This window comes from Melospiza melodia, chromosome 4 (genome assembly GCF_035770615.1).
Source record: "Melospiza melodia melodia isolate bMelMel2 chromosome 4, bMelMel2.pri, whole genome shotgun sequence".
Taxonomy (NCBI): domain Eukaryota; kingdom Metazoa; phylum Chordata; class Aves; order Passeriformes; family Passerellidae; genus Melospiza; species Melospiza melodia.
The window spans coordinates 8,084,962-8,097,066 of record NC_086197.1 but is presented as its reverse complement, the minus strand read 5'-3'; the positions used below and the strand labels follow the sequence as shown (position 1 = coordinate 8,097,066).

The following is a 12,105-nucleotide window of genomic DNA, read 5'->3' as shown; positions in this document are numbered from 1 at the left end:
GTGAGAGCAGCAGAGTAGATTTGGAAATATTTAAGTATTGGACATAGTCAAATATGAAAAAAAGAAAAAGAAAAAGTAGGACTTTGGACCACATAAATCAAACGGGAATGATAAATAGAGATTATTAAATTTTTTTATTTTTTATTAGAAACTGTAGGTCAACATGACATTAGTTCAGTTGGGCAGGGCACGGTGCTTATAATTCCAAGGTGATGGGTTTGGTTCCCACATGGCCCATTCACTTAAAAGTCAGATTCAATGATCCTTGAGGGTGTCTTCCAATTAAGACCATTCTATGATTCTGTGAGTATGCGATTCTGTGGTACTCTGACAGTGTGAAACACTTGAAGAGTACCAACATGCAAAAAATGTGCCATCTCAGCTGGTCTGCAGCCAGAATGTCTCAGAAAAAAAGGTCAAATGAGTAAAAGATAGGAGAGGTGGGGACTTAGCTTGATTAACTGAAATTAGAAAGTTTTACAAAAGGCCTGTATATTTGTGATATTTGCACAAAAGAGAAACTTATGTCTTATTAGTGTATTTGGTCATCAAATGGAATGAATCTTGGAGAAGATGAATCCTACTATGAACAGCAAAGGCATGCAAATGCCCAGGCCTTAGTAAGGAACACAGTCTGAAACTGAAATATACTGTCCATTTGTGTCTAATCATCTGTTGTTGAAACAGGCTGAGTTTCATGAAAACAAAGGTCCATTACAGTCCCAGCAGGACCCAGGGAATTAACTGGGCATCAGAACAGGTTTTGTGCATATGCTCAGTGCAATGCTTTCCCTGGAGTTTGTTATTAACATCCTCTATCAACACCCTCAATCTGTGATCGCCAGAACATCTCTCATTAAAAAACACTGTCAGTGCCTTTCCCTAAATATTTCTGTTCCATTTTATAAATACCCCTCTTTAATAACCCATGCACCCTGCTTTGTCTCTAGGTGGCAAATTTGCTCAGACTCTTCCAGATCCCCCAGATCAGCTACGCCTCCACCAGCGCCAAGCTGAGCGACAAATCCCGCTACGATTACTTCGCGCGGACCGTGCCCCCGGACTTCTACCAAGCCAAAGCCATGGCTGAAATCTTGCGGTTCTTCAACTGGACCTACGTGTCCACGGTGGCTTCCGAGGGAGACTACGGCGAGACGGGCATCGAGGCCTTCGAGCAGGAAGCTCGCCTGCGCAACATCTGCATCGCCACCTCCGAGAAGGTGGGACGCTCCAACATCAGGAAGTCCTATGATGGTGTGATCAGGGAGCTGCTCCAGAAGCCCAACGCCAGGGTGGTGGTGCTCTTCATGCGAGGTGATGACTCCCGGGAGCTCATCGCGGCCGCCAACCGCTTCAACGTGTCCTTCACCTGGATCGCCAGCGACGGCTGGGGCGCGCAGGAGAGCATCGTCAAGGGCAACGAGCACATCGCCTCCGGGGCCATCACCTTGGAGCTCGCTTCCCACCCGGTTAAAGAGTTTGACAGGTACTTCCAGAGTCTCAGCCCTTACAACAACAGGCGCAACCCCTGGTTCAAGGACTTCTGGGAGCAAAAATTCCAGTGTAACCTGCAGAACCGGAAACCGCACAGAAAAGCTTGTGAAAAGCACTTCACCATCAACAGCTCCAACTACGAGCAAGAGTCCAAGATCATGTTTGTTGTGAATGCTGTGTATGCAATGGCTCACGCCTTGCATAAAATGCAGAGGACTCTCTGCCCAAACACCACCAAACTCTGTGATGCCATGAAGCATCTGGATGGCAGGAAGCTGTACAAAGATTATCTCCTGAAAGTAAACTTTACAGGTAATACCTCCTCTTTTGGTACCTAGAGAATGTAATTAAGCAGTGTAATTAAGGAAATGTTCATCAGTTATGGTAACAACCAGCCAAATTCCTGGTAGCAACTATTTACACAGTTCAGACCAGGGTGGTACAGGCAAGGTCACTTCTGTCACAAGAAGGCAGAAAAAAGAAGGAAGAGGAGCTTGATGAGAATCCTAAAAAAAACAGGCTGATGTTCCTCCTGCTTCCAGCAGAAGGAAGAGGTGAAGGTGGTAACAGCTGGTCTTGGCAATATTGCACTCCATCCTTTAAAATTCCACACACCAACACCCATTTAATTCACAGCCAGTTTGGGCATGTCTGAAAGCCAATGGTCCCTTCACCACCTGCTACACCAGGCAGCCGCCTGCTAATCCCATGCCAAGACTTGGCCTTCTCTCCCTCGCTTTGCTGCAAATTTACATAATTGCTGGACCATGGCCAATGTCCTTGCAATAGTAAAGTAATAATTCCTGTCATAGAACCAGATGTATATAAACTATTTAAATATATGGGGTAGTGCCATTACCTGTGTAACGGAACTACAGGCTTAATGGCAAACTATAAAAAAGCTACATTAAACATGTGCAGGAGATGTGGAGGAGGGTGATCAATCTGGAATGATATAAGCAAACTTCATGGGGACTGGCTGCGCAGCACATGGCATCTCTGTGGTTTTGCCACCACATAAGGCTGAGTTTAGCTTTTTTAATACTATGCCATAACAATATTACACCTCAGCAGAGCTAAATAGATCTACAGAGGAAAGAAGTAAAGTGTAGAACATCCTGCCTTTTTGTTTCTTCATGTCTGAGTTTCTTCTGAAGTATCTAGGTTGAACTTGAATTTCTATGTACTGTGAAACTGATACTCTCAACTGCCTGAGTTGATAGTAAGGAACCATCACACTGTGCTTTGAGTGAGACCTAGCTCCAAGAGGAATTGAAGGATAAACATGTGTAGGGTGCAGCATGCTCAATCCCAAGAGACCTTCAGTATTTGTACAATGCTAATAACACTGAAAACTACATAAAACTGTTGAATTGGAGCTTGAACTTTCCCCTCCTTTAGAGATGTTCTCAGCATTTGACCCAGATCACTTCTAGATATTATCAACCACACCCCTGGTGCTTTTCCCGCTCCCAGTGGGATGCAGCTGCTGTAGCCAAGTACTCAAGTCACAATAGAACAAACTTTTTGGGTTTAGACCTCTAGAAATTAAGAATAGTCCTTTCTCTTTCCCCTCCTCACAGCACTTACAACATAGAAGCTCTTTTCTTGCTTGCCTGCACTTATCCTCAGAGATACTTGAATGTCTTTAAATTGTTGAAATCAATTGGTTTTAGGAGGACAGCACTTCATGGGAGCTCATTCCTGGCATGCTGATCAGGAGGGAAGGCAGTGGTGTGCTTCTGTCCCTGCTAGGGAAATGCTTCACTACTGTAATGACCACCTAAATGAGTAGGCACTTCAATCTTTTAAACTTCAATTATTTTGAAGATTTTTCTGACAACACAGGTATTTTTATGAGCTTAAATGAAAATACTATTGATTCCAGCCTTAAGACTAAGCAACCTTTGTTTAAATATAGGATTCTTAATAATTTTTCTAACATGCAGATATTTTTAAGCTCCCAAGCATTTTCCCACTCAACATCTAGATATAAAGTCAAAATAACCCCAATTTTCTTTCACCAAAATCTCAGGAAATTTTTTTTATTTCTCTAGAGCCAGGAAAAATAGCTTTAATTTTGACTGAAATAACTTTTATTTTTTTATGAATTGGGAGATGAAGCTGTTCAAGTTGGAAAAAAATTGAAGCCTTTAAATTTTCAGTTTTGAAAACAGAAAGCTCTTTTTTGAACCAAATTAATTGTATTAAAAATCAGCATGGAAATCTTTGAAACTCTGAAGAGCTTTATTTCCCATTAATTTTCATTTCCAATTTAAAACATTAAGAAACCTGTCAAGTTCTTCTCCAATGGCTTTGTTCCATATACATTTTTTAACAGCTTATAACATTATTTGCTCATCTTCTTTATTATTAGTTCTTCCATTATAATGTGAATCCCTGTCTTAATATAAGTTATTTCTAAAGCAAGTGAGTGATTTTTATGTAGTGAGTTATTAAGCAAGTCTTCCATCCCTTCCTCCTTTCAGAAGGGTGTGAAGAATTAATACATATGTGAGATTTTAATACAAATAAGTCTTGTCATTGTTTTTTATGGGACCAAGAATTATTCTTTGCTCTTTCCTGGCTGAAGAAGATCTTTGTGTGTGTTGTTAATGCAATGTGAGGACCTTGTTGCATGGTACATTTGATCAATGATGCTCTTATATTTCCACCTCCAAACCTGAGTATTGTATTTGCGGGGTGCCCCGATGAAGGAAGGAATGATGAATGCGACTCCATGTTCTCAGAAGGATAATTTATTATTTTATGATACTATATTATATTAAAGAATGCTATACTAAACTATACTAAAGAATACAGAAAAGATACTTAGAGAAGGCTAAAAAGTTAATAATGAAAACTCCTGACTCTCTCCAGCATCCCAACACAACTTGGCCCTGATTGGCCAATGAGTGAAAGCAACTCACAGCAGAATGCAATGAAACAATCACCTGTGGGTAAACAATCACCAAACACATTCCAGATGAGCAAAACACAGGAGAAGTAAATAAGATAAGAATTGTTTCCCCTTTCTCTGATGATTCTCAGCTTCCCAGGGGAAAAATCCTGGGTGAAGGGATTTTTTCAGAGAATGTGAATGCCACACCTGAGTGTTTTCCCAGCACAGAGAGAGGGTGGCACAGAAGTTACCAGTCCAGCAGCTGCACTGCAACCAGTCAGGCTGTGAATGTTCTCTCTTCTTTAGCCTGGCTAGCCATCCAGACCCACCACAAGGAAGCAGGCAGGAAACAGAGCAGTGATAACCATATTTGCAAACACATATGCAGCTATTTAAGCAATGCCTCCTCTGCTAAAAGGCAGAGGTCCACATAGATAAGCCCTGCAAGCACAGAAATGAAGCAAAGAAATGGTGGAAGAAGCCAAGCAAATGGCCCTGAATGTCTTGCCCCAGTTTGCTGGAACATGAATTTCACACACACCAGTCTGAGTAAATGATTGGGTGAGTTCCTATGACTGGTGTGGGATGGAACAATTTTAGACATTTACCCTTCACACTCAGATTAGTTTTGATTAGTCTTTGATTACAGTTAATGGAAGGGATCAGCACTTACAGAATGTGCTCCAGCCCGTGTGAGGTATGATTTGTTCCTATGTCCCTTGCTACTGACTACAGATGGAGCATGGAGTGATTAAGGTTTATTTTCACTTTGCCACTTAGCTGAAAGCCTGAAGTGAGAGTCCCAGGAACAGCAATAATGTGATTTACAAGGAAATATTCAGGGACCAGCTATCAGCAGAGTGGTTGTGGGAGACTGGCAGGATTTGTACATCCTTGTGCTGCCACTGCTGCTGACATGCTGTGTGACAGGTAATTTCACTAATATCTCTGGGTTCCTACTTATTTCTCCTTTTTCATTAAATCAAAATAACTCCACAGAACTGCAGTGTGGGATGAAGACAGGGTGAGATTTCACTCCTTATTGCCTGTGAGATACACCAGGCACATAATTTTCTTGCAAGTCAGTAAGACATATATCACAAATGTCGTGATATTCTGAATCTTTTTAGTAAAGGAAAAAGAGATACCTGTGCCTAATTCCAGCTTCCAGCAGCAGGATATGAGAATACAAAGTCCAGCCCTTAGATAAATGTACTCAGTTTCAGTGTTTGTTTGGCCTTTCAAAGAGATATAGGCTGGTTCATCTTCTTGATCTTCCCATCCTCTACATTCCCTCCTGAGGGCACAAGTGCAGCACTTGATGTTCTAAATCATGATGGTTTTCTGCTGATAAAGAGATGCCAGTTCAAGAGGCTGTTAACTTCTATTACCAGAACAACAAAGAAGTGCTGAGCAAAAGTAAAGGTCTCCCTGGCAGAGAGCACAGAGTAAACTCAACTTCTCACCAAACCCAGCCATGCCCTGGTGAAGGGCAGCACACAGAGGGGCTCCAGGGATGAACCCACACATCCAGAAGCCTTGCTCCCTCACAGGGGTGGAGGGGACAGTGCAGCAAACTGCTTTGCTGACTAACTTAGCTTGTTTAAACCACCAGCAGGACACAGAAAAGCAATGTTGTCATTGCCCACAGCACTACTGCAAGCCTCACTTTTGACAAGTGCCAGGACAGTGTGAGAGGGGTGTCCATCATTTGGGATAAAAAAGTGGCAGGGTCCTTCACAGCTGTGCCCTACATGTTGCTGCCTGGTGTAGCTGCTCCTCCAGGGCATTTGACTGGAAGAGAAGGGTGAGGAAGGGAAGCCATGATAATGAAAGACCAGCATTAGCTCCAGGGTTGCTTATTTGTTGTGCAGGTTAACCCATGATTGGAGGGCTGGACTCCAGCTTTTCCCACTCCAGTTAGTAAGGGCTGATGCTGTGACAGGGTCCTCAGTCGAGAGGGGGAGCATATGGGCAGAGGGGGGTTGGATTTTGGAATGTACGCATGTCCACGTGTCTCATGCAGTTTTCTGAACCTGCACAGCTAATAGTTGGAGGAATTTGGCTAAAGTAGTAGACTTGGAAAAAAGATCATTAAAAATTTTAGGCAATGCATATTTAAAGTACTCAGTGTCTTTTCTTATCCTCTTCTCCCTCCTGAGTTACCAGAGTCACTGTCACGGATCTTTCTGTCTTGCGTTCAGAAATCCATCTCTTCTACAGAAAAGCCTGTGTCATCAAAGATAGCTTATCCTGGGCAAGTCCTCTCCCCTGGCTAACCAGAATGACTACTCGAAATGAGAAAAGGCTTGTAAGTCAGGTCTGATTTCTCCCCTTTTCTCCACTGGACTCTATGAAAAAAATTCTATTCTTACCTGGTCTTACATTTCTATGTGTTTTATATTTTTCCTTCTCTTCCTCCTCACTCTGCCCCAGTCAACACTGAAATAACATGAAGCAGAAGCACAAATTCACCTTCTCATTTATTCTGGAGCACTGGTGACTTCTGTTTTGGGAACACAATTTCACAGACCATTTCCATCGTATCTGTTCCATCCAAGTAAGAAAGAGCTGCAGTCATGGTCTGCAACAAGCAGATGTCACCTTACTTCTGAGCACAGCAGCATTGCATGGTCCCTGCTCTGGGATTTAGCCATAAATATTTCCTGTCAGAAATGCACTTCAAAACTCAGTGCTCAGGCAGGCTGCATGGAGACAGACCAAAGGAATGCTGCATTTGCTATCAGGAGCAGATTACAGCTGCAGAAACTTCAAAGGCCAGCTATGAACTCACAGCAGGGAGTACCTGTAAGGGCTAAAGCTCAAGGCCCAGGCTCTGCAGCAGATGGCCCTGCTGCTCCATCACCTCATCCAGGAGCTCCTTCTCATCAGGTCAGACCCCCCTTGCCTTCAGCACTCAGTAACAGGGAGGTCCTCGTGGCCTTCCTGGTGATGCTTATTTGTAGAATAAACCAGAACACTCTTTCAGATGGAGGCAAAGCTCACATGGGCAGAAGGCATCCACTTGTTAATCATGAAAGTTGTAGAAGTGTAATACATGATGGATTTGTAGCTAATAAAAGCAAGGAAAATGAGTGAATTCCCCAAGATGCTAATTAAAGATATACATGAAAAAGATGTCTAGGGTTTATAGGAAAAAATCACTGCCTTTTCCTGGGACCACAAATGTGTCATAGTGTTTAAAACCTTGCAAGCAGATAAGGGACAGTCTCTGAAAGCACACTTGAGACTTGCTGTTCCAGAGCAGAGGAACAGTTGAAGCTGCACAGTATTTTCCCATATTCTCTCTGTATTGGAGTTACATTGGTGTAAATACACAGAGAGCTGAAGTGAGATTTTGATGGCCTGGTAATCCTGATGGCCTCATCTACTTTCTCCTTCCTCCTCTCTTTAGAGGCCTCATAGGATCTGCTGTTCTTTTACTTTGGGTAAATTTACCCTCCAAGAATAAATAAGCCAATATCTCTACTTAGTCATCCTGAAGATTTTAGTATGTGTATATTCTAATATATGAGAGTATATATGTATTTTATATATTTTATATATATTTATTTATAAATCTATAACATATACAAATTTATAATATATATAATAGAAATTTACCCTCCAAGAGTAAATATAAATTTATAATATATATAAATTTATAATACACATAACATAAATTTACCCTCCAAGAGTAAATAAGCCAATCTATACTTAGTCCTCCTGAAGATCTCAGTATGTGTATATACTAATATATTTATATATATTAGTATATATATATATGCATTTCCATAGATTTTGATTGTGCATGCTATAGATTCATAATATATTAAATCATAAAAATAAAGAATAAAGCAGGTTAGGTGGTCTCTAAGCTAACTTCCTGAAAGGTAAGGCAGCTGTGTAATCAGATGATTTTGCTCAGGTCTTTATAGATGTAAACTGGTTGAAACTAAAATAGTCTAGAACCTTTTCAACACCTAGTTTAGGTCTGAGATATCATGATGGCAAGCAACTGTCTGCACTCTGGGAGTGTTGTGTGTCACTCACTGCACCCTGTGAACTGGATACCTGGGCTGGCAGAGGGGCACAGGTGCCATCACCTCTAGGGCACATGTTCCAAATAAAATTCCCATTAAAACTTCTCTCACCATGATGGCAGGTCAGTGACATACCTGCTAATGGTGCCTGCTATCAAGCCAGAGACCATGGTAAAAAGCTGCTGTTTCATGTTTTCCTTTGTCACTGAGTCACAGTGATTAGCCTGAGGGAGCAGGAGCAGAGGCTGAATTGTGTTTTCACCCCTTGAGATAAGCTCCAGCAGCTGAGGCCAAGCTGTGCTGGGCCATTGCTCCCCATCCAACTGGGGACAAGGTCCTCTTGCCTGGTGCCACCACTGTCACCACTGCCTGCTGCCACCAGTGCTGGCTGCCACTGCTCTCTGCCTGGCGTGGGCACTGAGCTCCCGTGGACAGAAGGATGGGAACTGCAGCATTAGCAGGATGCAGAGCAGCAACAGCTTCTCTTCACAGTCCTCAGGAAGTCTCTGCAAGGATGTTGCCTTTGGCCTTTACCCAGCTGGGTGTCATTCCTGGAAAGCCTGCAGAAACCACAGGCCAGCAACAGCCCAAAACTTGTTATGGTGGCATAATTAGGTGAAAGTACTTTGGCATCCCTAAAATTGCAACTGGATCTCCATCTCCATTTCCTCTACTTGAATATTTAAACAACCCACCACTTCAGCTGAGCTATGAAATACTGAACATAAAATTATATAGTCTATGCCTTTTATGTAATTTATAGTCAGCTGCTTATCTCCTATTAATAATGTAGCCTTTAGGCAGTCATAAATCTCTAGATTTCACAGCATCCATGGGAGTGTGTAAATGAGGATGAGATTAGACACCCTGTGTTTGTGGAGAAACACATGACTGGCAAACAGCAATGATTTTCTTTCAGAGCACATATTTGAAAGACAGAAGGCTTGGTAACCTAATTTCTCTAAATCACAGGCTCCTGTGTTTGCCTGATGCTTGTTTTATAATAATTATTATTTTCTCTTCTGTTTTGCTGGCAAATGATATGTGAATCCCTAACACCAAAGGTCAGTACAAGTCCTCAGAGCAGGATATCTCATCCAATCTTTTCATCCCCCACCTATTCCCCTTCCAAATCCTACTGGGATTTACAGTAGGAGGGCAACCCAGGACATACCATGGAATTATATTCTTATTTTTCATGCAGATTTACCTGGGAGAAATGTTTACACATAAGTAAAGAGATGTCAGGTCTGCTTTTTCCTGTGACCTTGAAGGAGAAGATGGCAGGTGAGAAAGAAGACTTTGGTTCAGGATTCCTATCCCTTACATTTTATCTTCTAATTTGGCTCTGAAAAGCCCATGGAAAGACCAGATTCTTCTCTATCACCTGTTACAGAAGAGCACTTTGTCACTTCCACACTTGATATCAGTTAGTCTCACTTGCATGCAGGGATTCTCCGATAGGGGCTGACAAAGGCAAAGGCTGGGCTCAGAACATGAGCACAGAAGTGTTGAGGATGAGGACAGCGCATGAGAAGGTGATTCCATTCTATTCTTTTGAGTAATCTAGGTGTGCCCTGCATTTCCAGGGAGTCTCCAAGAAAACTCATCTTTTCCAAAGGTGATAAAGAAAAACTACAGAAAGTCACAAATCCAGTTGTCTAATCCCAAAGATAACTAAATGTTATTTTTATAAAATCCATATCCTTGTTGGCAGCAAATAATTATACTACAAGGGTAGAAGTGAAAGCATAATCTATAGAAAAGTATCTTTTCTCCTTTAAATAACTTTAATTTCAAAACACCCCTGGAAGATAATTACTTCACCCAGTAGAGCACAGTACAAAGATATTTCCAGGCTAACAGTGGTTAAACACAAACAGGGACAAAAGCAGTAGAGCTGCTTTAGTGAGACCCTGACACTCAACCCAGCCTGGTGCTGCTATCCGGACACAGATCATGGCCTGAATCCCACATCAATTCCACATAGCAAGTTTGCAGACAAACTTGTCCCAAGACAACTGCTGTATTTGTACTTGTAAGCTGCAGCCCAGATGAGCATGTGAATCTATTTCAGCTTTCTGCAAAGCCTGAACTACTCCCTTCAAGTTTATCTTTTCCATTTCTGATTCTCAGTGCAATAAACCTCCACCATTCAGTGATCCAGGGACAAAGAGAAGGGACAAAGAAACTCAACCCAAACTCAAAAGAGCCATTGTGTACATTTTCCACTAACATATCTTTCCCAAAATTCTTCCCAGTTTTTCAAAAAGCAACCACCTCTACATCTTCATGGAGCTTTTACATATGCGTGCTTTTCACAAACTGACCTTCTACACAGCTCCCATCATCTGCAAACTGGATGGACCTGACAGACAAATGTGCATGACTTTCATTTCCTCATTTGTCAGAGCCAAGTTTCTAAACGCCTCTAAAAGCATCTCAGAGAATATCTGCCTTGGCATCACTGCAATATTTATGGTTATTTAGTTAGCAGATATAGAATATAATGTAAAAAATACATTTCACTGCTGTTATCTGGGTGAGTCATTTCCTTTTGTTTCCTTCTTCCTGCCTTGAAAGTGTATTTGTGTGAGCATATAACAAATGAAGACAAAGAATATTAAAATTCTTCAAGGCAAGAGGAACGATTCATGCACAGGGATATCAGAGGCAGAGAAACTTCTAACAGAAATGTCCATGAAATCCCAGCTGTAGCATGGCTATAGGAGCAATCATTTGATTTGCTCTTTTGCTTTTTGCTCCATCCATGGACAGCTCACCTGCTCTCTGTTGGGATGAAAAGGAGATCAGCACTAAGTCAGAAAGGACCATGTCTCCAAATGGAAATCCTTAAACTTAAGGCATGTATTTTTTAAACAAATTACCAAGATCAGTAATTTGGAATGTAGGGTCTCCACACAAAAGCTCACTCTTTTCTGAATGCATGTGAAGAACAGATCAGAGACAGAAGCTGTGGGATTGGGAATGGTGGCTGCAAACACCCAGTAGATGGAAAGCAGAGGTTATTGTACCTCACAATCTGAAGGCCTCTGCCCTCAGACTTGCATCTGAATTCCATCTCCTAGAGTTTTGCTTTTCTTGCACAAGCCCATCTTTCTACTTGGCAATATATTAATCATCCCATCTCTTCTAGAATAATGGCACATATGCATCTAGCAGACTTCTTAAGAGAAATTCATGACCATTTCTGAAGGCTGAGAGATATTCACTTTTTAAATGTATTTCCATCTGCAATTGCTCCTCAATTCAATGGAGGTTTCATGCAGTACATTTTTCTACTTGCTGCTATACACAGATGCCAGACAATTTGATGGAATAAGCAAAGGCAACTATTCCTTTGTACATAGGAAATATTTACCAGTTCTGTGGGTGAAATATGAGACCCAGTGAAGAAAACATCATAGTTTTATTCAGGGAGGGGAAAGCACTGTGCTCAGAGGAAACAGGGAAACTGTTGGTGTGAGAAAGCTGTGCGAAGCCCAGGCTTGAACAGAGTCCTCATGAAGGACTTACCTGCTACAGAAATCCCATATAACTCTGTACTGAGAGAATATGAATTTTCAGGGTGGAATGTGATTCCTAAGGGCTACATCTGATACCACTATAATTCTGTGATCCAGTATTAACCACATTTGTTGTATG

General features: G+C 41.7%; 1 protein-coding gene across 3 annotated transcripts in view; it reads left to right on the top strand.

Annotated features, from left to right (window-relative positions):
• The window catches only part of GRM3 (glutamate metabotropic receptor 3), a 105,531-nt gene that overhangs the window by 71,108 nt on the left and 22,318 nt on the right, over nucleotides 1–12,105 (top strand). For all 3 annotated transcript variants that reach the window (XM_063153778.1, XM_063153776.1, XM_063153777.1), the window contains one exon: nucleotides 951–1,806. In XM_063153778.1, coding sequence (XP_063009848.1) covers nucleotides 951–1,806 — 856 coding nt within the window. The remainder of the gene's footprint in view (nucleotides 1–950; nucleotides 1,807–12,105) is intronic.